Source organism: Rutidosis leptorrhynchoides, chromosome 4 (assembly GCF_046630445.1).
Source record: "Rutidosis leptorrhynchoides isolate AG116_Rl617_1_P2 chromosome 4, CSIRO_AGI_Rlap_v1, whole genome shotgun sequence".
Classification (NCBI taxonomy): domain Eukaryota; kingdom Viridiplantae; phylum Streptophyta; class Magnoliopsida; order Asterales; family Asteraceae; genus Rutidosis; species Rutidosis leptorrhynchoides.
The window spans coordinates 57,064,511-57,091,825 of NC_092336.1; the positions used below are offsets into that span (position 1 = coordinate 57,064,511).

Below are 27,315 nucleotides of genomic sequence, written 5' to 3' on the forward strand. Positions count from 1 at the left end.
TGCCCCCAAATAGTTTCGCCTCTGTTCAGCGTTGAACATTCAATTAAGAGGTAAACAAACGCACTTACTATAATTGTAATAAAAGGTTAACACTAAGCATAAATAAATGGAACTATGTTAAATCTAATATATTCCGTTAATATTACCGTAATTACAGACGGAGAGAAACAAATACTCATACTTGCTTGAAGTTCTTCAAACAACGTTGATGGTAGCCCTTTCTTAAATTTCACATATAGGTAACGCGAAGAAACATATGTGACATGAACATGGTCCATAGCAACAAAATCTCACATAATATAATGTCGAATCAGGTTGTAAATTTAATCACAAGTTAAATTGTAAAAAAACTTTGTAGTATCATCAACGGAGCTTAGAGTAACCCAGAAGAAGTATCCGTCCCACCTGAATTTAATGGATAAAAATTTTTTACCTATAAATTTTTTTTTTTTTACTAAAATATAAGGTTTTTATTATTGTTTACCCCCGCTGAAAATAAAAAATTTATTAAATTTTCGCATTCGTCCCATCTGTCTTTGAATTCAAGTTCCGCCACTGAATATCATTATAAGTTTAGGGCACTACAATACCTAATTACCATCCATTTCATGGTCTTAGAAGTTTCGGATATCTGTGTATTTGAGCCTCACTCGTAGAGATGGCACCCGCGGGTGACGGGCACGGGTCCTTGGTACCCACGACTCGCCCGCCAAATTTTTTTTTTTACCCTCGGGTAAACTTTTCTGCCCGTACCCGCAACCCGCGGGTTTACAAAATGTACACTTTAATTAATTTTTAGTAACAGATACCCATTACCCGCGGGTTTTACCCGCGAATAATTATAAAAATACATTTAGAAACTAATTTATATAATATATAATTAAGTATATGTATGCGGGTAAACGGGTATACCCGCGGGTAGCTCAAACGGGCCTCACGGATTCACGGGTCTGGTTGTACCCGCGACGGGTATGAAATACCCTTGACCCGCCAACGGGTAAAATTATTTACCCGACCCATGCACGTGGGTACATTTTTTCATAAATACCCGCCCGTCACGGGCACGGGTACACTCGGGTCACGGGTTTTTTCCGTCCATTGCCATCCCTACTCAGTCGAGGGTGTTTTATCACACATGATGTCCGTATAGATTCGTCGTAGAATTTTCCTCCTGAGGGGTAGTAAGATTGTAATGGTTCGTACCCGAAAAATGATCGGGTGGGTGAGTTTCTATATCGCATCGGATCCTGTTAGTGACTCTTAACCATTGGTTGAGTGGTAAAAAGCCTCAGTTGGTTCTGGGCGCGTATCCTTAAAAAATAGGTGCAAATTCAAATCTTGAGAGAAATTTTCTCCAAGGTTGTACCTCTGATATCGTTCACTATGTGCAGACCAAATAGTTAACCTAAAGCATTCCGGGTACGCTTTGCGCGATGGTTGTGAAAAGTTTCTTCTTAGCGTGTGTGTGAGTGAGAAATGAGAGGATTCGATGTCAAAATTGCCGTTCTAAAAAAGTAAAATAAAAAGTAAAAAGAAAAATAGAAAACTACAATGCCTAGTTAATTAGGTCAAAGGTATTAATAATTCAACAAGGTAGTAGTAAGGGGGATGATTCTAACACACCCTTTTTTGATCCTCACACACTTATTTTAACCTTTTACTCTTCTAATAATACTCCATTTCTTTAAATTAATGTGTGAGGATAAAAAAAGTGTGTGTGAGAATCATCCTAGTAAGTAATCCATTATTATTATTAAATAATCCGTTATAATTAACGGAAATATATTCCGATCTTTTTGGTTTCGTTAAGAGCCCAGTAGGCCCATTTACTTAAATGACATATTTTCCCTCCTCTAATTTGCACTCTGATTCGCGACTAATCAGAACCTGATCGTAAAACTTAGGGTTTATGTAGATCATGGAAGATTTATCGATCTACGAATCAAGGACTAATCATGTATCTGTTAGAGGTACAATTCAGCTCATTATCCCTAATTCTTTCCGTTTATTAACTAATAGTTCGACTCTATTTTTACGATTTCGGTGATTTGTTACTTCATTTTAACCGAAATTGAGTGATCAAATACTGTTGATTCTGCATGTTTACTTATTAATTTTTATCCAGATTGAGTTATCAATTACTTGATGATTCTGCATGATGTAATTGTCTATTTTATGTCAGTGTTCGTCAAATTAAATCAGGGGATCACTTGTATATAAATAGGATTACCAATTTGTATATGATCTTCATTATTGTTTGTTGATGAAATATACTGTAAGTAACGTTAATTGTAGCTACAGTTTGATTGATAACTTAGGTTTAGTTTTTAATATTTCCTTTTACATCTTATGTTAGTTTACGTTTTTTGGCAGTTTTTTACTTTTTTTTGTATATGCTTTTGTTATTATGAACTTGATTTTGTGATAATTGAGCCCTAGCAAGAGGAAGATGATGATATAATTGATCTGATGTCGAGAGTCACAATACATTAAACCTTGGTTGAGAAGATGTTAAGGTGTAAGGCTTATTTTTATTTATTGACATAGAAACATAGTTTGTGCTTTAATTGATAACCTTGGATGAATTTTGATAACGTATTCATATATATTTAATGCGTGTGAAACTTGTAAAATGTTTGACGCGCTTATGAACTTTAACTTCGAAGATCGAACATTGTACATTGCAAAAATGCTGGTCGAATGAGATTTTACTCCAAGTATATATTGTATTATTGTGTGTCAGGCTTATTAATCTACTTGTGCTTATGACAATTTATTCGGCTGAAATAGATAAGCCAAAAGTGGTGGGAGTGGCCAAGGGTAAAATGAAAGTTTCAGGGAGGAAAACCCTTGCTGACATTAGTAACGTTCTACCACGATCTACTGCTTTGGGCCAATATTATAAAACACAGCCAAGTTCGGATGCCATAAACAAGGTTACTGAGAAGCTTCAAACGGTACATATTTTCAAAACCATTTGATCATAAGATACATCCTTTCATGGCTTTAATCAATCTGTTTCATGAAATAAAGTTTTCTGTTTTATATTATTATGTTTAACCAGTGATTGAGTATGCTCTTTTATGCGTTCCAGGAAATTGCAGCCCTTAAGAAAGTTTTATCTGAAAAAGAGTATCCTTTAGTCGTTTTTTTCTTCCACTTCATGCTGCTATAGGGATTCCAAATCTCAATTTTTTGCTATTTCCTTAATATCCCTACAGTAAAATAATTGAACTAGGTGGAGCCGAGGTGCAGAAACTTAGAGTCAATCTGCAGAAGGTGAAGCAGCAGAATCAACAACTTGCTCAGTCAAACCATCAAATACTAGCGGTCTGTTTTCTTATAATAGTTTGTCGATTTGTTCTAATTGTTTCCGTGAGATGCATCTAAATATGTCATGATATGTTTCTCCGTGTTGTAGGAACTAAATTCATTCAAGGAAACGGTAAGTAATTCGTTATAATGCTAGGAAATTGACCTTCTACCTACGTCTAACCATGGTCAAACTCATACCCCCTTTTGTTGCTGTTACCGTCTGATTTAGCAAAAAGCTTTAAAGCATGAACTTGGATGCAAAAACGCCGTGATCATAGCAAAAAATTTAGAGCTCGAGGTCAGTAGCTTTTTCATTGTATATGTCACTAGGTGCATTTGTTATTTATTACGCGTATGATATCCGAGTTGATGTTATTTCAGGAGATAGCTAAAACCACAATGTGTCAAGCAAATGCTAGTAAGGTAAGTAAATGAACATTAACAGCAAAGGTGCTCAATGTTGATCTCTTATATCATTGTGAATATCTATGTTTTTATTTGCAGACTGAGAAGGTAGCTGAAACAGAGGAAACAGAAGTGTCTACAACGGAAGGAGATGATAAGAAAGATTATGATGCTAGCATAAGGCAAAAATCCAACAGTAAGTATATATTATATGTCGCGGTTTTATTTTTAATAGTTGAAACTCACGAAAAAGATAACTGTAATCTGTCTATTATATTGTGTTGCCACCAACGTTACAAAAACATCGATCGAGAGTATGCAACTCTTAGTTTTGTTGATTTCAGGTTATCTGATCATGTTTAGAATGTTGATGTAGTGACTCATGCGTTGATAACGTTGAATATGTTGACTTTAAACATACCAGTTGAATTCTGAAAATGGATATTTTTGTTGTTTGTTGATTTTAGGTCTAGACCCGTCTGCTAGAAAGATTCAAGATAACGACACGAGTAACACTGGACGGTTTGTCATCAGTGCATACTCATGGCTCTAAAATTTATATTATACTTTCTTTAGTTAATGACAAAGTCACATTTGTATACTTATTTACAGGCTACAAACTAGAAGGCAGACTGCAAGGTTTAAACTCGATGAACCGAAACCCACCAAAGACCACTTAGAGATAGATCATGTAGGTGATAGTCTACCATACCATCCTGAAGATGATAAAGTCAAAGTCAATGATTCTAGCTCAGTGCCTTTGTCATCTAATGAGGAAGATAAAAAAGGTGATTCAAGATAATGACACGAGTAAAACTGAAAATGGATTTTTTGTAACACTGGTCAATTTTTATTAAAAGTTAGTTACTTTATGCAATTGGTTTATTTCTTAAACATAACAGCTGAATTCTGAAAATGGATTTTTATGTTGTTTGTTGATTTTAGGCCTGTCTGCTAGAAAGATTCAAGATAATGACACGAATAGTACTAGAAGGTTTGTCATCAGTGATTACTCATGGCTCTAAAGTTTATACTATACTTTCTTTTGTTAATGACAAAGTCACATTTGTATACTTAGTTACAGGCTACACACTAGAAGGCAGTCTGCAAGGTTTGAACTCGATAAACCAAAGCCCGTTGCAGACCACTTAAAGATAGATCATGCAGGCGATAGTCTACCTTTCCAGCCTGAAGATGATAAAGTCAAAGTCAATGATTCTAGCCCTGTGCCTCTGCCATCTAAGTCTAATTCTAGTGAGGAAGATAAGGAAGGTGATTCTTTTCATGACCAAAAGCCTCAAGATGTTAAAAAAGCATCTCTTTCGAGGCCTGTACGTGAAGCAGCCAAGAAAGTGAAAACGTACAAAGAAATCAGTGTTAATGTAAAGATGCGAAGAGAGTGAAGTTTTTCAAACGTGTTGCTACATGAAGAGATTTTTGTACATGCTTATAAATCATGAATTTGACCTGCAACAACATGGCATATGTTACTTCTTGAACGCCCAGGTATACTTGTGGGAATATGGCTTTCTTTTTTTGCATGTTGGTGAGAAAACTAGGTGAACAAATGATGTATTGATGCATACTATAGCTATATTTTTGTGTTATTAGAATTGATGATATGGAGTAAGATTTTAAATAGCAACTTCAGATTGCCAATTATACTGATTTTTTAGTTAGAAACCCAATACACTAAAGAACAAGTAGTTAAATTGAATAATTTTTAAATGTATCAGATTGGGGTGACCCGTTGTACCCTTTTAATAGGGGTCAATTTAGATCCGCTTGTATATGTTATTTTCTATATATTGGTGACAACATATATCGAAAGTGTTGTAAAAGCATCAAATGGGGCATTTCTTTGTCCGTTAACTCTTCTTTTCCAAGTAGCTGTCTCTTTCTGTTTTTTGCTTTAAGGAATGTTCAGAATCAGAAGTAAACACCAATAACCTGGGATGTGAATTCAAACAAAATAAAGTTGGAGTTGGCGTAAGATGTTGATTACGTGTCAACAAGTAAATGTATCTAAATAGTGGAAGTTAGAAACATGATCTGGTTGGGTAATGTTAAGTATTCAACTAAAGAACAATGCTCAAGGCTAAACCTATAAGCCAAGATATCACACTACTTGGTATGACTCGATAACAATAAAGTGTGATACATAATACTTTTAATTCCTTTCTTTAGACATGCTGATATAATAATGAGCTCAAACCGATACATATGCAAACTTTTGCTAAAATAGAGCAGAATCTATATTCCTATCACAAAGGGTTGCACTTTTAAAAAATAGCCATCAAGCATTTCAAAGCACTCTATAGAGCACTCCTTTCGCCACACGCCACTATGGGCCTCTGCCTTTTCGGTTATTATGCATTATCTTTTAGATATAGACCAATTGAGTGTTGAATGATCAACAGTTAATATCACCAGTTTCACATTTTGATTAGTTTTTTAAGGTCATATACTTCAATATATGTGATCAAACATATGGCGTTCGGTCTACACTTAGTCAACAAATGAGGGGGATTTAAGGGTCATTCTAGTTTAACTCACCGGTTCGGTTTAGCAGTGAATAAACCTAGTGTGAGATGATGTCTCACCATGGTGGTTAAACGTCGACCCACTATCGTCGGGTTAGCCGGTAATTGATGGCTCGAGGGTGGTATTTAGGGTTTATGTTCACATAACGTACCCTGTACCCAAAGTAGAGATTAAGATGAGGTTTAGAGTCCGGTAGCGCGGGTTTGATTGATGAAGATGAGAATGAATATTTTATAATCGTTTGTGATTCTTGAAAATCTTTCAAGTTGAGGGCCTGATGCCCTATTTATAGCTGCACTCCTTTGTCACTTTGTGTTGTAGTGCCACGTAATAGGACAAAGGGAACATGCTTTTGCCACGTTGTACTATTTGGTCGGTTAAAGCCGGAAAAACATAAGTGGTCCTAGCGCAGTTTGACAGCTGTCGTGCAGTCTGCAATGCTTGCCGTTGGTCGAACAATGGTTGGGAGCGTGCCACCATCTGAGGTATCTTTTATTGGCTTAACGCTCTGCTCGCAATCTGTACGTTGTATTCGTTGGTTCAGCTTTTTGGCGGCCCTCATTTTGCGCTAATGATGAAGGTCATGTGAGCGCATCTTTTCGGATGCGCTAACAGGTTATGTACGTATCCTGCTTCTGGCTTTTTGCGCTGTCTGTGAGTGCAGGCGGGACACTTGTGCGTTTTTGCTCAGTATGCCATAGACGATGCGTTGTTAAGCACGTGCAGGTCACGTGTGATGCGTGTATACGAAGTATGCTAGTATGCGCATCATTACTATATGATTGTGATTTAATTCCTCAATTATATTTGGTATGTGAGAGGTACAACTAGAACTAAAGTTAATCATTTTAAACGAAAATGTTTTTGCTACTTTGCTAGTATAGTTTATGTATACACACCGTACAACCTTAACCACTAAATACATCCAATACCTTTAAAATGATAGCCACTAAAATACATTACCAGTGTTAGAGCTGTAAATGAGTTAAGCTACTCGCGAGGTAATTCGAGTCAAGTGGAGTCGAGCCTAAGTGAGCCGAGCATAAATGAGCTCAAGTGTTTGGATATATTTTGAAACTCTTTATTTTATATTAGATTATATAACATATAAAAAATACATAAATATTTATAATAAATAAATTTAATATAATTAAATAATACCAGTAACAAAAATATAGCACCTATTAAACGAGCTCGAACTCGAACTCGAACTAAAACTCGAACTCGAACGAGTTAGCGTTGCAACTTAATTAATTTAACTTGAGTTTTGCTTGACTTGGCTCGTTTACTCAGCTTACCAGCCTACCAGGCACTAGCTAAGGTGCAAATAAGAAACACCTATCACTAGGGTATCGTCCGAAACAAATAAAAATCCCCAAATTCACAGGCAATCAATCCAAACGAAAATGGGTAGGAAGAAGGAAGTAGTGTTCGATGAACAACCGCCCGATTTCGATCCGGCGAATCCGTACAAGGATCCGGTTGCGATGATCGAAATGAGGGAACATCTTGTTCGTGAGAAATGGATCGACATCGAAACCTCAAAAATACTTCGCGATAAACTGCGTTGGTGTTATCGAATTGAAGGAGTTAATCATCTCCAAAAATGTCGTCATCTCGTTGAGCAGTACATGGATTCTACTCGTGGTATTGGTTGGGGTAAAGATGGCCGTCATCCAGATCAACACGGTCACTCTCCATTTTTTATTTATTTTATTTTCTAATTAATGTAATATATTTTATCAGTCCGTGACTTAATTTCTTTCAATTTTGCAGGCCCGAAGGTTGCTAGCGTGGAGTGATTACGGTATTTTTTTTCTCAGCTGAAGATTATGTTTGTTTTTTAGGGTTTTGAGTGGTATGTTGATTGTGGATGACTATTTAGTTAATATTAATAAGTTTTGATACAGAGCAACAAAAGGTTTTTTGCCCAAGCTGCAATTTTGCAGTGTTTTTTAGGGTTTGGAGTGTTTTTATCATGCTTCTATTTATACTTATTATCATAACGCTTTGAAAGGAGATAGCTTTATGGAAACACACTTTTTATTTTCACCAATGTTACAACAGTGCTAGCAGGTTATTTAGGATGTTGATTATTGAAATGCTTGTGTTACCTATATTTAGGATTTTAGGGCCTGCAAGCATGCCCAACACTTTTTCTAGTACCAAAAGCAAAAATGCTTATCTACTTACTCCGTAGTCTGTATATTGCATGGTTGGTTTAAAAAGGCGATATGAACTATGAGGTTGTAAGGGCCCAAAGGCGGTAGGTGGAAAGGGTTGAAGGCTGTGGCGCTAATGTGACTATGAGGGTATTGGTGAGCCGCATATAATGCATAAAATACTCATAAATCACAAATACTTTATTTACATACTAAAAGTATTCAACATGGAAATTAGTATACCTTGTGTTGTAGCTCATGTGGAAGTGGCCTACCTGGCTACCTCTCTTAGCAACAGGTCAAGAGTTCGACTCCAGTGTGGTGCAACATTGAACACAAGGTTGCCCCTTAACCCTTGAATTTCACCCAAGGGTGCCTTCCGCACATCCCTTTACGGGGGCAGTGGGGGAGGGGGATTCTACCGCCCATGCCCTCGGATTGGGCTGGATTTTCTCATGGGCAGCAGTTGTGGCGGGTTATGTAATTGCGGGAGATGAACGTGTGGGTGGTTTAGTCCCCCTGGGTGATCCCAAACTGTTGTTAAAAAAAAAAAAGTATTAGTTCAACAACTGCAGAAGTCCGTAACTGAACCAATAGCTGATTTGAAAACCTTAGAATCTTTAGTTAAACATCAATTCAGCTTCAAGTTTCTTACACTTCAGTATTGATTTCGTGAGGTTTTAGAACTGTTAGTCGCTTTGTTGACATACCGTTAGTATTGAGAAAAAACGTTTAAATAGATGAACAGGAAATTAGGGTTAAGAAAATAAGATAGCTCGTTAAAACCTAATTAAGAGAAATCTCACTAAGAAAACCCACATTGTAATCAGATCAAACAAGGCGCAAGGATCACCTGTCGACAAGGCATCAACTTGGTTAGGTTCACTCATCACACACATTGTAATAAGAATCGTGATTCAAAGTTGAAGTCACAGCTTGGTTATGTTAACTCATCACAACAGATGTTTGTTTAGAATCTGTGATGTACTCGTCTAATTTGAATTGGTCAAGTACTAGGTTTTACCCTTGAACTAAAATTCTAGATTGATAATTTACATATTGAGAGTGCTAAAATGCATTAAATGTTTACTTAAATCTATGACTAGTTGTAGCATACTAATCAAAATTTTGAATTTTGGCAGGTGGTGTTGAATTGTCTTGTGATAATGCATGTACAATTTGGAAAGGCTAGAGTTTCTGAAACTAGTTGTGTGTCTTCTGTTTTATGTTCATGCTATGTTTAACATTTGTACTCCGTCGGATACTTGGATCCGGATCCTAAATCATGGATCTTGAGGCTATAATTCGATAATAAAAACTATATCATACTCTACCTCTTTGATTGGTATTCATGCAATTTCAGTTTGGAATGTGTCAAATTTGTTGTAATGATTATATCTTGGGCTAATATTATTTCTACTGCAAACTCCATCATACTGAATTACTGAGATATTGTTATCTTGGAATAATTTAGACATTTCATTTTATTCCGATGTATTTTTATTTATGTTTATTTATTTATAGGATCGTTTATAGGATACACTGCAGGAATCGGATTTTATTGCATTAATCGGCAATGAATCATTTTTTTAAGATGTCTGTGTTTTTACCTTTCGGGTCTGGGTGATCCACGATCACCATAAGCATCACATTTCCGAGATACTTCACATAATGGAAGTGTTCTATTCGTAAATATGAAGATATTTCATATGTCATACAGTCATTGATTAAATTCCGAGTAAAAAATTCTGGAAATAACTCATATAAACAAGTATAATCGAAACGAAATCAGAAACACAAAATTTGAAAGGGAAAAGTATATGAAAATGCATCGAACTTTTACACAAATCCTATTGTATGCATCATACTTTCAAACTTCATATTATGTGTATTGAACTTTACATTTTGCCCTATTGTATGTAGTGGTTACCTTTTACTCCAGGTTGCCGGTTGAACTTGATGACGTGTCATTAAATAATGAGTTAATTTTATTTATTTTACATTATATAACTGATTTCCCCTCCCCCTTTTCAACCAATTACCCCCGAATCAATTTTGCCCTAAATCCCTAAATCCCTAAATTATGGCATCTTTTTCATCCTCTTCCAGGAACATCACAACAAATCAAACCCCAACTGTTGAATTCTGTCATTGTGGACATCGATTATACGAAAGAATTGCGTGGACCGAAGCAAATCCAGCAAGAAGATTCATAAGTTGCCCAACTCATGTAAGTCTTAATTTTGCCCTAATTTTTTTTTCTTTGGTTTAATTCTGATTCGATTTTGCCGCAGGATAAACAAAGAAAATGTAAAGTCTTCACCTTTATTGATGAAGAACTACCAAACCAACACTACAAAGATTTGATGTACAAGATGCATTTGCAAATTATGAAGTTTAAATCTCACCTTGAGTCCATGATGATGATAATGGTGCAGCTGATGATAAGAATGTCACTCAAGAATTGGTCAATATCAAGAGGAAGCTAAAAGTGTGTAATAGGTTGTTCTTAGTTATGATAGTAATTATTGTTTTCTTAAGTATCACAATTTGTATTCTTAGTTTAAAATGATTCGGTATGTAATGTAGGTTTTATGTAATGGCAATATGACTATTGATCATATACATAGCATTGTATATGTATATTTTATTTGCCAAAAGCCAAGAGCAGAGTTATGCGGATTATAATGCAAAGTTATGAAGTATCCGCTGAAAATAAGCATAGCAGCTGTATTTCCGCACTAATCGGGGACTGCGGTTCAATCCGCTGAGTTTTCGCGGAAGGATAAGCAATCCGCGGATCGCGGTTATCTCGAACACTATAAATAGAGAGCTTGGCCTCTCATTTATAGGTTGTTGATTCTCTGCCATTTTGCCTAAGCCTTTGTAATTTCCACTTGTGATCTTGCCCAAGGGATTTTTACACCGCGCAAAGGTGAATTAAGCTAATTAACAATCAAGACCGGGTCGGGGTGGTTGATCACTTGATAGTTAAAGTGAAAGACGATCATCGGGGCCCAAAATAATCATCAAACATTCCATCCTCCATTACATTCTTATTGCACTCAATCCGCTATTAAGTAACATCGCTAATTAAGGATTGATCAATTGGCGCCATCCGTGGGACCCGTTTTATGAATTAAACTGAAATTTTTTTATTTTATGAAGTTAAACAATTAATTCGACGGTTTAATTTCAATCGTGTTCTTTTTGTTGTGATGATTTGAAGGTGCTTTTGGAATACGCAATCAGTCGATCTGCCCGACAATCGCGATGACAAATGCAAAGCAAGCTGGCGTTTCTGCGAATGCTGATGCACTGCCCGGTGATTCGCAGAACGTTGTGATATTTCCATTGCAAACAAATGCTAGTATAACAGCGGGAAAATCGATTCAAGAACCGATCGCTAAAACACCTGCTGAAAACAATGCTAGTGATTTGCAGCCAGAAGTTGCTGCTGAAAAAATGATTGCGCGAAGAACTTTGCTGCAAAATCGCAATGAAATAATCGCTGATGGGAAGCGACCAAAAGCTTTGTCTGGAAAATCTAGTCTGCGAACTGACAAAATTGTTGGTACTGCAATTGAGCAAGCTAAGAGAGATGCTAAGCGTAATTGTGAATCTCGCATACCGCGCACTTACTTATGGCCATTGAATGATTCAGGATCACAAGTTGATCGTCTAGTTCTTGAGCATAATGATAGCGACAGTGACAATGCAGAAGACCGCATTCATTTGAATTCTACATATAAATCAAAAATGGCAAAAGCACCAAGAGAAGAGAGCGAATTTTCTGATGATTCGGACAGCGTAGACGAGTTTGTTAAAAATTCACAAGTTAAGTGAAAGCGACCACCAACACCTTTCCCTCGCTATGGGGAAGAAGTTGACACATCTGACGCTGCTTGCAGAGAGAATGCTCAGAATTTTTTGGCGGATGCTTTTAGAAGCATTGCGCCAAAGTCCATGCAACATAAGTTTGATCAGCCAAACTTTTTGCAAGACATGCTTGCCAAGTTTTGTGCGGAGAATGCAGATACTCGCACAAAGAAGGCAACAGAAATCACTACTGCTGCGGACAAGTTTGCCCAGCATATTTCTGACTATCCAATTGTTTCTCCGCCGATCGTGCCGGCAACTCTGGGAGTTTATTCGGGTCTAACTGATCCTTTGGATTTTCTGCAACGCTTCGAAGGCGTAGTAAGCACTTATAACTGGGATGAACCAGTCGCGTGTAGGGTATTCCCCATGGCCTTGCAAGGGTCAGCAAGGGAATGGTTTCATAGTTTGCAATCTCGCAGTATCATTGGCTTTGTAGATTTGCGCGAAATTTTTTTGCTGCAGTTTCAAAATCTATTACCGCAGAAAAAGACGCACATAGAATGTCACGATATTAAGCAAGGCAACAAGGAGACTTTGAACGCATTACTCACGCGATACATTTATGAGTGCCAAAAAATTCCACGGTTGAATGAAGATCAGAAAATTTCTGGTTTTTTGCATGCTATTAACCCACAGCGACATCCTACTCTTGTGCGGAGATTGCGAAGAGACGTTCCGCCAAATTTTGCAAAAGTTCAACATGAAACATATGATTATCTCCGCGGTGGAGAGGATAGCAATATAACCCCTGCGTATGGATGGGGTAGAGACAAAAGTTGGCGAGATGACAATGACTCTTTTCGCGATGGTAACAGTGATAATTACCGCGGATCAGGTTTTCCGCGAAGAAATGGCGGCGGTGGATACCAGCGAAATGACAGGTTTCAAGGCCAAAATGATAACCATGGATATGGCTGCCGTGATCGCTATTCTACGCGAAAGTGGAGCAATGAATCATTCAACATCATTCAGACGTTAACAAAAACGCCCAAGGAAATTTTGTTGCAAGAAAGAGTTGCTAAGTCTTTTCCTGATCCGCAGCCTTTGGGAGAAAATAGCAGGCGCGATAGATCAAAATTTTGTGTTTTCCATGACGATTACGGTCATGACACCAATCGTTGCAGAGATTTGGCGGAATTCATCGCAGAAGCGTACGAGCAAGGCAAACTGGACCATTTAATCGCACAAAACACCGCGAATGCGATTATAATGCCTACAGAAGCTAACACCTCGAATGCGTCAAATGCGGTTGAGCGAAAGGCTCCCGCAGTAAAAAATCTGGGAGTAAAAATGGTGAGCAAAAAAGAAAATCAGCGCGGAATACAGGTAATCAATGTGGTAGAAGTGCAGGGCGAAACGTCGGTAATGCAAATTTCAGAACAGATTGTCAGTTGGAAATGTCCTTCTATTACGTTTCCTCCTGCAATTTTGACCGCGGATGATGGTAAACCTGTAGTGGTTTCATGTTGCGTTGCAAATACTGGAATAATGATAATGAAGGTACATGTGGACACGGGTAGTAGTGTCGACGTCATGTACGAACAACGCTTTAGCAAGTTGCCCTCGAACATTCAAGCTTTGATGAAACCTACTGCGGTTTCACTTGCCGGGTTATCAGGAGAGTCATCCTGGCCCGTTGGGCAGTTGGAATTACAAATGGAGTTAGTTGATGACAGCGATGAGTCGCTAAGGCGCCAAGCTTTATTGAATCTGTACATAATGCGAAATCAATCGCGATTCAATATGATACTTGGGCGCACAGCTTTGCGCATGTTTGGCGCTATACCATCTACCATACACGGTATGCTAAAATTTTTTGCCAACAAGGGCATTGGCACGCTGATTTCTGCAGAAGTGGAGTCATTCTGCGCCATGATTATGGCAAATGCGAATTTGTGTGTTGAAGGACGTTCAGTTAATCCTGAGTAGTATGAAAATTTAAAAAAAAATTGTAATAAGATGCTAAGGCAAAATTCATAAATGCATGGTATTAAGTTGCGAATATCATAGTCGTGTTTATGTTTCGAATGCGAAATAATAATGAATAAAGCAAAGTTAATTTCAGTGTTAGTAATTGTTTCTTTACAAAGCGAAAACACTGTATGTGACCACACGTAGTGCTTATTTCGCAGAATGCGATTACTTGTCTTTTACAACACTAAGTTAATGTTTGTTCTGCGGATATTTTAAGTAAGGTGGCATGATTTTCGCAAAGCATAGCCTGCTTAAGTGTTATGAAAATGCAACACTGCATTGCGGAATAGTTTGCTAAAAACCAAGTGATGAAATTGCCCACTTGTGTTAATTTGAAAATAATTGTGAAAGGATAACACTTCCTAAGTATTTGATCTTGCCAATACTTAGATGCTTCGCAATGCTAAATTTGCCTAAGGATCATTATGGCGGACTTATAAGATTCATAACGTATAAGTATATACGCATACAGATTGTTTCGCAAAAGTACACATTTATTATGTGCACAATAATAAAAGTTGGAAATCGCAAAGGACAAGTCCGTGTTATGAATATTGATAAAAAAGTGCTATATAAATAAAAGAAGTTGCAACTGCGAACTGTGAACAAGTGATTAATATTAAGCGTGTACGCAACGCGGATTCTTACAACAAACGCAATTCGTAATTGCGAAAATACATTCAAAAGCAAATTAGTTAAGGCAAAACTAAAGTTCTAATGCTTTAATATCTGCAAATGAAACGCCTTCACGCTGACTGAGCTCCTCAAGGACAGGTATGCTAATTTTCTCAACCTCCTTCTTCGCCCTCTCGAGTATTTCGCGAGCATCATCGGTGGCGCATATTTCTTTCGCCAAGTCAGAAGGAAGAGGTTGCGAAAGATCACCAAGTTTGCATAATAAATCATACCACTCGCAGCGAGTGGCAAGCTTTGCTGCTTGAGCATATGTTTGAAATTTTTCAGTGACTGGCTTGGAGTCCATCACTTTATCCGCGAATGTTGGGAGATACTTGACTAGCTGTACGAACTCATGTTCCGCGACTTATGTCCTTCTTTTGAGTTTGGCGTTCTCTTCTATCACCTTTTCAAGACGCGTCTCAGCCCTTTGCGCCCTTCTCTCTTGTGCATTGGCGGCTTTCACTGCTTTATCATACTCGTCTGACATCTCGGTGAAACGCTCCATGCTGTCGACTGTCAGATAAATTGCATTGTAGTAATTATGTAGTCGTTGTCTGGCAGCCTCGGGATAAGACAATTTGCGATATTGCTCCCTTGTTTCTTCAGGAACAAATTTATAAAGCCTTTGGTATAGTCTAAAGGCCCGATTTGCTGCTGCAGTTTCTTCCGTATCAGCTTCTCCTTCCTCTTCCTGGTTGGACGTTTCTGCGTCAGATGGAAGAGATAAATCTTCATTTCCGGGTTCATTAAGAACATTTGTAGGGATTCTCCCTCTAATGTTGTAAAGCGGTGTAGCTTCAGCGGATGACTCTGGAAGAATAGCTGTAAACAGATAAGTAAATATAGCAAGTTTATGCTAAAACAAACAATGCGTAATAAAATAAATACTGCGAAATAGCATTTGCTTACTTGCTTCTTGTTCAGAATGAGAGCGCAGGCGTTTCTTGCGTGGAGTGGGAGTAGTTTCCGCAACCTTACGCTTGCCGCGGTCCTCGCCTCCAGCAATATAACATGTATTGATGATCGGTTCATCAATAAGAATAATGTCACCGTCGCCATTCTTTAGGCGACGGACTGGGCTAAACCTGCTTATATCAGCGGACCTCATGATAAGGTCAAGTGCAACCACTGTAAAAATAAAAGCGCATAGTGTGATGCAAAGCGAAAATATTGCGAAAAATGTAAGTGTATTATGCTAATATATTGCGATAAATTTCAGCAGCATACCATTTTTTGATTGGTCAACCAAAAGCGCATCATGGTCGCTCCATGGCCATTGAATTGACACTCTGCCAATGTACAGTGGTACATTCGAATAAGCTCGTAGAATTAGGCCTGCGTTTTTTAGTGTCTTGAGAGTGTCATTCTCAAGATCATCGAGTACATGCCTCTCATTGAGCTCGGGATTAAGCTCTGTACACCAAGCTTTAGGAATAGCACTGTCCAAATAGGCGGTGTCGTTAATATAAAAGAAGAAACTGCGCCAATTGCCAATTGAATCTTTTGGCGAAGTCATTATGCCAAGTTTACTGCGGAAAGAAAACCACCCCACATCGTATAGCACCAGGCTATTGCACATACGAAACACGTTCAGCAGCAGTGGCTGGCCGGTGGCATTGCAGTACATCTCGAACAGCACAATTTTATTAATCGCGTTCAGATGCAACTGTGCCATGGCAATCTTATAGTATTCGCAAACACTGCAGAAAAAGGGGGTAAGTGGAAATCGAAGGTTGCCTTGAGAAATGGCAGCCTCGTAAACAGAAATCATCCCTTTAGGGGGAGTATCGGCTCGCTGTTCTGCCGCAGGCGCGGTAGGAACAAATTGGGCAAGTGGCGGATACCATTCTTGTAGGGTTTGAAGTTTTGTTTCCGTCATATAGGAAACATAGCCTCCGGGAGTATGCATAGATGAAGACGGCGCCATTTGCAATAAGGAAAATAAATGGGATGATAAAATTGAAGAAATTAAAGGTTGGAATTGTTAATTGCACGGTACGATTGTGATTCGAGGAATTTGATTGCAGATGAAATCGAAAGAGAAAGAGTAAAGTTTTTATGCGGATTATTGCGTTATTTATAATCGGAAGTAGGGCGAGTAAGATGGAAAGGTAATGATTACATTTAAACGGCCAAAATTACCGCAACGTGTAAACGGTAATTTTGTAGCCGTCACAGCATATTGATTTGACAGAATGGCGAAAAATTACCGTTGTAATTACGTGTTGAGCCTCACAAAAACAACGGTAATAAATGAGCAGTAAAAAAAATAGTAAATATTGTTTGCGAAATATTTTAAGAAACACTTCTTTATTTTTAGAGTTTATCATGATGCATTGGCTTCGCGAAAATGTATCATAATAAACTGGGGGGGACTTGATCATATACATAGCATTGTATATGTATATTTTATTTGCCAAAAGCCAAGAGCAGAGTTATGCGGATTATAATGCAAAGTTATTAAGTATCCGCTGAAAATAAGCATAGCAGCTGTATTTCCGCACTAATCGGGGACTGCGGTTCAATCCGCTGAGTTTTAGCGGAAGGATAAGCAATCCGCGGATCGCGGTTATCTCGAACACTATAAATAGAGAGCTTGGCCTCTCATTTATAGGTTGTTGATTCTCTGCCATTTTGCCTAAGCCTTTGTAATTTCCACTTGTGATCTTGCCCAAGGGATTTTTACACCGCGCAAAGGTGAATTAAGCTAATTAACAATCAAGACCGAGTCGGGGTGGTTGATCACTTGATAGTTAAAGTGAAAGACGATCATCGGGGCCCAAAATAATCATCAAACATTCCATCCTCCATTACATTCTTATTGCACTCAATCCGTAATTAAGTAACATCGCTAATTAAGGATTGATCAACTATGTTGTGTAATATGATTGTTGTTTAATTAATGAGAGAAATTTGGCTTCCACATTTGTGCAGTAAACAAAGTTGGTTTGTGCAGTTAAAGAATCAGATACATTTGTGCAGTTTATTGTGTGCAGTTTATTGACATAGTTGATTGTGCAGGTTATTGACAAAGTTTGTGCAATAAAGAACCAACATTTGTGCAGTAAAACAGTTACAAATTAATAAACTAGTTCAAACTGTTAAATACCATGATGATGCAATGTTTACATACCATACATTTACAAAATGGTGCAACCATATTGCAACCATACATACAAAAGACACTTTAAAGATTAGCTTACATCACCATTCAAAAGACACTTTAAGTCTACAAATTACATCACCAAAATACTACATCACCAAAAGACTACTACATGTTTGGTCCATAAACTGCACAAACAGGTTTACTACTTACACCATCTTCATTAGTTGTTTGGTCCATCTTTCCTTGGCCTGCTGTGATGACCTGTCCGAATCCACTTTGGACGAATACATCATTCATCGATTTCACAGTGAAGTACTGACCTCTACATGATACGTTTTGTAAACATTGCATTCTTTTGAAAAGGCACACCATAATTGAATATCAAATTCCAAGGTTTTTGACGTTTGATTATTTCTACATATTGCCAATCACCGTAATTAATAGTTTACAATACTACATCCGTTGATAATGCAGTCAAAATAAGATACATGGTGATAATTTTGTGAATGCAACGTTTTCTCGAATAAAGCATGTATGACTCCATGCACATAGCTTGTATCACATATAAGCAAACAGCGGAAGACTTCTATTAACCTGAGAATAAACATGCTTAAAAGTGTCAACACAAAGGTTGGTGAGTTCATAGTTTTAATGTTGCGCATAATCTGTATATAAAGGTGGATCACAAGTTTTCAGTTGTTTCATCCAGAAACGTTTATCAAAATATTCTACGAAATTGAGCACCATGGTAACTAAACTTAACGTATATATAATTTGTACCCTTTGTATAATCATCTTAATAATACACGCAAACCAACGTGTACGCTTCTCAAATAGCATATGTCCGTTAAAAGGCTAGTGCTCTAGCTCGGACGGGGATATCAAGCCCTATGGATCCATATATAACTACTCGCGCCCACCAGTTCTTATAACCGGCAGTTACTAGTTACCAAAGCTAAGAGATTTTTAGTTCAAACTCGGTGTAGAATTTAGTATATACTTGTATCCATTACGTTTAAAATAAAGTGCATGTATTCTCAGCCCAAAATATAGATTGCAAAAGCAATTAAAAAGGGAGCAAATGAAACTCACCTTAGAAGCACATAAATTCATTCATCGAAATGTGACCGAAACTCGGAATGCAAAATAGATCTCAACCTAGAGAACATATGTTGGTCAATACATGTCTAACAAGCTAGGCCAGGTCATAGCGTATCACAATCCTAATGTTCGAGACCGACATACAAAAGTCATCTCAAAAGTTAATCTGACACAATATGATCTTTAAATCTATACATGTCTATTAACATAGTATAAGTCTTGATAATTGAACGAATTTATAGTTTATCAAATTCAAAACATTATTTATTTCAGGAGCTATGTTATATTTGAATTATCATGGCAATCGAACATACTTGACTATTTCACATAGTTTTCCAATACTTGTAAAATCAGATTATAGTGTTTATAAAGCTTTAAAACATGATAAGACAGTCAACTTTGACAATTGATCAACAAAATAAAACGTCCCTTATATAGAAATTCATTTACTCGATTAGTAATATCTAAAAATCCAATTTATCACTCTCATAGACAAGTTGTTTAAATATTAATCCACAATTTCAAACACAATTTCAATTAACGTTAACCATAATTCAGTTGACCATATCTTTTAATCCGTTCATCGAAATCACGCGATTTCTAAATGAAAAATTATTAATTTTTCGATAGCTTTCCAACGACATGCATATCATATACCTTTTATCAATAACATATGTATCAAATTCGTGATTCATCATAAACTATCTAACGACAAAATTAAAGCACATAAACATATATACTCGAGCACTAGACATGGGTACACTATTAATATATAAAAGATAAGATATAAATGCTTACGTATCAATATTGTGATTCAATATTGCAGAAAAGTACGTAGACGCAACGGAGATGATAAACACTAGTTTGACTCACGAGCAAAACCCCCGAACAATACCCATAATCTCCATAACTATAACCCATATTTTCCTTAGCTCTATCCCGCTCGTAAAACACGTTTGAAATAACTTGTCCATGACCTCGTCGTAGTATTTTATGTATAACACTAATAATATCGCTCCTAATAATACTAATACTAATAAAATTAATAAACTTAATATTATTATTAATAATAATAATAATAATAATAATAATAATAATAATAATAATAATAATAAATAAATAAATAAATAAATAATAATGATTTAGGAGTGCTTGATGAAGAATGCATCTCACAAACTGCAGACGTTCGAATTTATAGTACATGACTCCACCTAACCCCTCATGCGATCGCATGGGAGGCAAGGGAAGAAGCCATGCGATCGCATGAGCTTCTATTATTGCTCAATATTTGATTAAAAATCTCTACCGACACTATTATTTAACATAAATATATATATTAATATTTAATCTTTAGAATTAATTAAATATTATATTATATTCTCGTGTATAATTGATTTATAATTTTTACACCGATGAATTGTACGTTGACGCTCGACTTACGTACCGGTTCCGGTTTTTCGAACGCATTTTCGTACGCTTAGAAAACTGGTACTTTACGTTTCATGTAATGTACCTTTATCAATAACATGACTCAAATCAAAGAAAAATTATCCCACTCAAAGTATAACTTACTCATTTGAGCGTTTTGGTCATTTACTTCTATAAATCGACGTCTCGTTATTTACCAATATATATTATAATAATATTATTTTAAATTCAAAACGTTTTACGACTAAGTTAATATTATATTTTATCACTTTGTAAAATAATGATATTATTATTAAAAAAATATAAACTTATATATTATATATACATATCTATATACACATAAATGTTCGTGAATCGTCGAGCATAGTCAAAGGGTAATTGATTACATGAATATAGTTCCAAAATTTCGAGACTTCAACATTGCTTATCGTGTTAGAACCATGTAAAATTAAGTTTAAATTTGGTCAAAAATTTTCGGGTCGTCACACCTGCCAACAGGTTTAGAGACTTTACTAGCTTTTGCCTTTGGTTCATTTTTACAACCTCTTTTATTGTGACCATCTTCACCACAATTTCCACAAGTCATAGATGAACCAGCCCTTGATATCCTCACCCCAGGAACACTCTCATGAGCTGCTCTTGTTCTTTTTTTTTTGGGCCTGCCTGGCATGATTCTTGGTTTTGGTGGTAAAGGTTTGTTCAATTCATTTGGGACCCAAGTTGACATTCCACCCACTGGCTTAAGATAAGTACTATAAGCCCTCGTGTACATTTTCCTTCTAAACCAATCAGGGATATAGTCTTCTGGGGACTTATTAAGAGCAAAAATAACAGAACAAGCATGAGGGCATGGAATACCAGATAATTGCCACATTCTGCAGCTGCACGTTCTCATTTTTTCATCAACTTTGAAGGCCTCAGTCTTATGTCTTACCTCATACTCATATCCACCTGCAAAGTGTGCCTGCCAATACCTAAAAGAAGATACAATTAACTACAGTTTTAATAAGGGAGAATAACTTGAAAAAGAATAAAGTGTTGTGTTTAATACATGTGTTGGTCCTTCATAACTTCAAGTTTTTCACAATATTTGGTGCTATATCACTAACCCAATGCTGTGCAAGCATTCTCGTTACATTCATCCTTTCCATAATGATAACCCTAATAGCTTCTAACATAGTTATTATAGGCTTATGTCTTATGTTAACAATAACAGAGTTAAAACACTCACTGAACTCATTTTCCACTGCCTCACACCCTCTATCAACTGCAAAAAAAACCCTTGACCAAGATTTAGGATTTCTGTCATTCAAGTACTTAAAAGCATTTGGGGCAAAATTGATTTGGGGGTAATTGGTTGAAAGGGGGGAGGGGAAATCAGATATCAGTTATATAATGTAAAATAAATAAAATTAATTCATTATTTAATGACACGTCATCAAGTTCAACCGGCAACCTGGAGTAAAAGGTAACCACTATATACAATAGGGCAAAATGTAAAGTTCAATACACACAATAGGAAGTTTGAAAGTATGATGCATACAATAGGATTTGTGTGAAAGTTCGATGCATTTTCATTTACTTTTCCCAATTTGAAATGATAAACAAGAAGCTTAAATTCAATTAATATGAAATGTGTGTAAATAAATCGGTCTAAAACATAATAAAAAACATGAAGTTTAAATCAATACCTTTCCTAAATGAGTTTATTTATTGCTACAACAAGAAAAGGGATATGGAACTCCGTTTGCTTATTGTAAAAATTTGAAGCTTTGGTTTTGATGTACAGTTATAATGCTGAGAACTCTATTTGAAGACGTGTTTCAAACTTTTTTAAGATTCCAAGAAGTGGCATTGATTTTGCACCAAATTTCCAGGTTTGAAGGTGTGCACACTGTGCAGTGGCGACGCTAGGCAATGAGGAGTGGGGTCCACCCCGCTATTTTGGATTTTTTTTGCCGAAAAACTTTTCAAATTGTATAGACACCACTAAGTTTTAATACAGGACCCATATATTTTTTGGATACACAATTTTTAGAGGTAAACAACTGCTAAATTATCCATCAAATATATTTAGTTGTGAAAAAAAAAATTCATGACCCCATTGAGTTTTGATTCTGTATTCGCCATGACACTGTGCATGGTTAAGGTAAAGTAAATTCAATGCTGCAAGTGTATATTTAGAGCAAATTATATTGTTAATCCCTGTTGTTTAAGTGAAATTATACTGCTAGTCCTTATGTTTTTGAAATTATATGGATCTCTCACTTTATATCAAATGCATGATGCTAATCCTTCACAATAATGTCAGTTAATGGTCCCGTCAATTATTGCATATATATATACAAGTCACAAGAGGTCTTTTTTACTTTTCTTAATGAGATATTCACCTTTTCTAGTAGCGTTAAGTTAACAACATCAAACAAATACATGTTTCATAGCACAATATTACTTAGTGATTTTAGGTCGTGCTTATAGCGATGTCATTTCTTATTTGTGATTGCTAAAGTGGTCCATTTATAGTCATGATGTGGTAGTATTGCTGATGTCATAATTTGTCATTAAATTGATTAGGACTTTTAATATGAATTTGATTTTATTTTAGATTTGGATCATAATTGGTAGTATTAAATCTAAAAATTAGTGTTTATGAATTTGGGTAACATGAATAAGAGAGTAAGGCGGAGAAGAAGGTTAACAATCATCACTATTGTGATCATCCGTGTTGCAATTGTAGACATTAAAGTGATCAAGATGAAAATTGTAAAAAATGTCACTTATATACAATATACGACAAATGTCACACATCAAGCACATAATTTTATCCAAATTTTATTTACTGTGAATTTTTCACATTCAAATAATATAGTTTCATCATGATATAAAAGAAGATACCGATCTATCTTCGAACAATCTAATTCTAATAAAGATAAATATTTATTTAAATCTTAGTTGGGGAAATGTTTTTTTTTTCTTTTTTAAATTTTCATCTCAATTACTTTAACGTTTACAATTGTAACACAGATGACCCCGACAGTGATGAACGTTAATATTTTTCCGTCAAATTTCGTCACATGCAATATAATTATCTTTTGTTTTTTCTTTGCTTGTTAACCTTCTTCTCCGCCTTACCCTCTTATTCATTTTACCTAAATTCATAAACACTAAGGGTCTGTTTGGCTCACTGATTTGAGCGGAATCCAGCCGGAATTGGAATCAAATTTCAGTAAAAATCGTGTTTGGCTGCCAAGAGTTGAAAGAATTCAATTCCACAGAATGTGAATTTTCCTTCGATTACAGAATGTTCATTCCATTAGAAGTGGGATGGAATTAAATTCCAAGCATCCTTGAATCTATAAAAGACACAAATACCCTTAAACATCGTCGGTTTCATCCTCAGCCATCTCCATTAAACATCTTCATCTTTACCATCTCTCCGATCGGAAGTCACAATTTCCGTCGGACCGGTCACCGGCAACACCACCGTAAGTTCGTAACACCACAATCTTTGCTTCTTTTCATTATTTTTCATCTTTTTTCTTCTTTATTTGGGATTTTTGTAGGGATTTGTATGTTTGTTTGATATTACTAAAGAATTGATTGTTATTTGTTGAAGAATCACTTTATAATGTAATATTGATATCACCGCCCAACCATCGCAATTCCTTTGTTTGTATTATGATGAGGTAGGTAGGTGGCTTTTTTAATCATCTTTATTTATTTTATTTTTATTATTTTTATTTTTTATTATAATTACTGATAATTGATAATTAAATTTTATACAGTGGGTATAACAGCTGAAAGCCTAGAGGTAAGTAGCAGCTTTATTACTGCAAATATGTTCCTCTTGAGGCTTGGAGTGTTAAGGGTATTAGCACTTTAGCTAGCAGAATAGGTAAACCATTACTAATGGATTCTATTACTGCAAATATGTGTCACAGAGGTAATGGTAGAGCTGGTTTTGCAAGGGTTATGGTGGAAGTGGATGCTAGTAAAGGGTGTGCAGATGAGATAGTTATACACTATCATGATGCTGAACAGAAACTTAAAACTGTAAAGCAAGTTAAGGTGGAATAATCATGGAAACCTAAGGCTTGCTCACATTGTGCTGTGTTTGGGCATGATCATAAGGAGTGCATTAGTAGGCCCATAACTGATCAAGAGTTAAAGGATGCAGCTGTAATTAAAGATAATATTGGTTTTGAAGGGGTGAGGTACAAGGAGGAATGATGTTGCTAGAAAACAAGGTGAAGGCAATAAGGAACCAGTCAAGATGCACATGCAATATAGGCCTAAAGTTGTAACTCATAATAAGAAGGATGATGGATTTAATGAGGATAAGAATGTGCAGAGCCCTAATAAGTTTGCTACTTTAGTGGATGAGAATGATGATATGATAAAGGATCCTTTAGCTGACCCTAGGTGCATTGTGGATAAATTTATCTCACAGAAAATCCAACCTTCTTCTGAAGTTAAAAAGAAATGGTCATATGATATGGTCAAGTATTTTCAACTAAGGTGGGAGGCTATGGTCAGAGGTACAGGTGTTATATCTGATGAGGAGGATGTTATTGAAGTGGAGGATGAAAATCAAGCATTGAATAAGAATGAATTGAAGGGTGGAGACCCTTCTATTCTTCTCTGATATTTTTTTTCCTTTTATCTGTTGCTATGATGGAGTTGAAAATAGCAACATGGAATATTAGGGGTGCTAATACTATTGATAAGCAGAATGAGGTTAGGAATTTAATTCAGAAAGAGCATTTATGTATGTGTGCAGTTTTGGAAACACACCTTAAAACTAAGACTGTTACTGATGTTAGTAATTATATGTTTGGTAATTGGGAATGGATTTCCAATGTGGATTACAGTCCATCTAGTTGTAGAATGGTGATTGGATGGGATCCTAATAAAGTTAGGGTTATGGTAGTTCATATGGCTAAACAAGTTACTCGGTGTTTAGTGGAAACTGTAGTGGATAGGAGTAAGATGTTTTGCAGTTTTGTATATGCTAACAATAATGGGAATGAAAGAAGAATGCTTTGGTCTGATTTATATGGTCATAAGCTAATTTCTAGAAGTCACCCTTGGGTTCTTCTTGGAGATTTCAATGTTATTCTAAAAGTGCATGAGCATAGTGCTGGTGGTTCCTACATGACTAAAGATATGATAGAATTCCAGGATTGTGTTAATAAACTTGAAGTGGAAGACATATGCAAGTCAGGGTTTCAATTTACATGGACTAAGTCATTGAAAAACCCAAATTGTGATGTCCTTAAGAAACTAGATAGGGTTATGGCAAATGAGGATTTTATTAAGCAATTTGGTAGTGCTCATGCAGTTTTCCTTCCTTATTTGATTTCTGACCATAGTCCTTCCATTTTAACTATACCTGAGGGGTTAGTGTTCAAACCTAAAGCTTTCAGATTCATGAATTATACTGCAGATAAGGATGATTTCATTCCAGTTGTGGAAAAAGGGTGGCAATTAGAAGTGATTGGACATCATATGTATAGGGTTGTTAGAAAGCTGAAGGCTTTGAAAAAGAATTTAAACAAACTCAATTGGAAGAATGGTAATGTATTTTCAAGAGTGGTTGATCTAAAAGAAAAATTATCTCAAATTCAGGCTTCTGTTGATTCCAATCCATTTAATAAAGAGTTAAAGGCAGATGCTGTTAAGATATTGGAGGAGTATAAAGTTGCTTGCAGTGATGAGTTGAAAGTTTTAAAGAAAAAAGTTAGGCTTAAATGGCTCATGGATGGTGATAAAAACTCTAAATACTTTCATAGTGTTTTAAAAGCAAGGAAAAATAAAAGTAGAGTAGAGAGCATTTGTAATGATCAGGGGTAAATATTTTATGGTCCTGATGTTGCTGACCAGGTAGTTGAACATTTTAAACAGTTCTTAGGGGTCTCCAGGGATACTAAGCATATTGATAGTATGGGAGATATTTTTACTACCATTTTGTCTGAAAGTGATGCTAATGATATGGTTAGGGAGGTTACTAATAGTGAAATAAGAGAGGCTATTTTTGACATTGATAGTGAGAAAGCCTCAGGGCCTGATAGTTTTACTGCTGGTTTCTTTAAAAAAGCTTGGCCAGTGATTGGTAATGAGGTTTGCATAGCTATACAAGATTTTTTCAAGTCTAGCAAGCTTTTAGGTGAAGTTAATGCCACTCTTATTGCACTTATACCTAAAGTTGATACTCCAAATAAGGTGTCTGACTTCAGACCTATTGCATGTTGCAATGTGTTATACAAAGGTATAAGTAAGATCATTACTGATAGAATAAAGGTGGGATTAAGTAAAGTTGTTAGCTTGAATCAAAGTGCATTCATTCCTGGGAGGTCTATTCAAGACAACATTCTACTTACTCAAGAATTATTAAGAGGGTATGGGAGAGCCAATGGTCTTAAGAGGTGTGCTATGAAAATAGATCTCCAAAAAGCTTATGATACTGTTAGTTGGAATTTTTTGAATGATATATTGGTTAGGTTTGGCTTTCATGACAAAATGGTGAAGTGGATAATGACATGTGTTTCTACTGCTTCATTTTCTATCTGTGTTAATGGAGAAATCCATGGTTTCTTTAAAGGGGGGAGAGGGTTAAGGCAAGGGGATCCTCTCTCACCTTACCTTTTCACTTTGGTTATGGAGATTCTCAATTTGATCATGAGGAAGCATATTAAGGAGTCTAAAGATTTCAGATATCAC

At 36.2% G+C, this 27,315-nt stretch overlaps 3 protein-coding genes across 4 annotated transcripts; all 3 read left to right on the forward strand.

Annotated features, from left to right (window-relative positions):
- Positions 1-1,856: 1,856 nt before the first annotated feature.
- LOC139844414 (uncharacterized) lies at positions 1,857-5,365 on the forward strand. 2 transcript variants are annotated; one of them, XM_071834644.1, is made up of 12 exons: positions 1,857-1,970; positions 2,791-2,957; positions 3,095-3,132; positions 3,222-3,330; positions 3,422-3,445; positions 3,545-3,613; positions 3,697-3,738; positions 3,820-3,916; positions 4,188-4,242; positions 4,333-4,508; positions 4,666-4,714; positions 4,799-5,365. In XM_071834644.1, the coding sequence occupies exons 1-12, from the start codon at positions 1,919-1,921 to the stop codon at positions 5,121-5,123; spliced, it is 1,203 nt and encodes a 400-aa protein (XP_071690745.1). In that variant the 5' UTR covers positions 1,857-1,918; the 3' UTR covers positions 5,124-5,365. The 2 variants fall into 2 exon arrangements, with proteins under 2 accessions (XP_071690745.1, XP_071690746.1); XM_071834645.1 differs by having other exon boundaries at positions 4,805-5,365.
- A 2,200-nt stretch (positions 5,366-7,565) lies between these two features.
- On the forward strand, positions 7,566-9,855 carry LOC139840284 (NADH dehydrogenase [ubiquinone] 1 beta subcomplex subunit 10-B-like). The gene is made up of 3 exons (XM_071830545.1): positions 7,566-7,953; positions 8,041-8,071; positions 9,569-9,855. The coding sequence occupies exons 1-2, from the start codon at positions 7,671-7,673 to the stop codon at positions 8,064-8,066; spliced, it is 309 nt and encodes a 102-aa protein (XP_071686646.1). The 5' UTR covers positions 7,566-7,670; the 3' UTR covers positions 8,067-8,071; positions 9,569-9,855.
- A 15,414-nt stretch (positions 9,856-25,269) lies between these two features.
- Positions 25,270-26,448, forward strand: LOC139840651 (uncharacterized). The gene has a single exon (XM_071830904.1). It carries the CDS (start codon positions 25,270-25,272, stop codon positions 26,446-26,448), a length of 1,179 nt encoding a protein of 392 aa, XP_071687005.1.
- The last annotated feature ends 867 nt before the right edge of the window (positions 26,449-27,315 follow it).

What these genes read in the sequence shown, in the direction of transcription:
- LOC139844414 (XM_071834644.1), top strand. Translation starts at nt 1,919, where the DNA reads ATGGAAGATTTATCGATCTACGAATCAAGGACTAATCATGTATCTGTT. An exon ending in TAAATTCATTCAAGGAAACG is followed by an intron (nt 3,446 to 3,544) that starts GTAAGTAATTCG and finishes CGTCTGATTTAG; the next exon opens with CAAAAAGCTTTAAAGCATGA. An exon ending in GACACGAGTAACACTGGACG is followed by an intron (nt 4,243 to 4,332) that starts GTTTGTCATCAG and finishes ACTTATTTACAG; the next exon opens with GCTACAAACTAGAAGGCAGA.
- LOC139840284 (XM_071830545.1), top strand. Translation starts at nt 7,671, where the DNA reads ATGGGTAGGAAGAAGGAAGTAGTGTTCGATGAACAACCGCCCGATTTC. An exon ending in CCGTCATCCAGATCAACACG is followed by an intron (nt 7,954 to 8,040) that starts GTCACTCTCCAT and finishes TCAATTTTGCAG; the next exon opens with GCCCGAAGGTTGCTAGCGTG.
- LOC139840651 (XM_071830904.1), top strand. Translation starts at nt 25,270, where the DNA reads ATGGAGTTGAAAATAGCAACATGGAATATTAGGGGTGCTAATACTATT.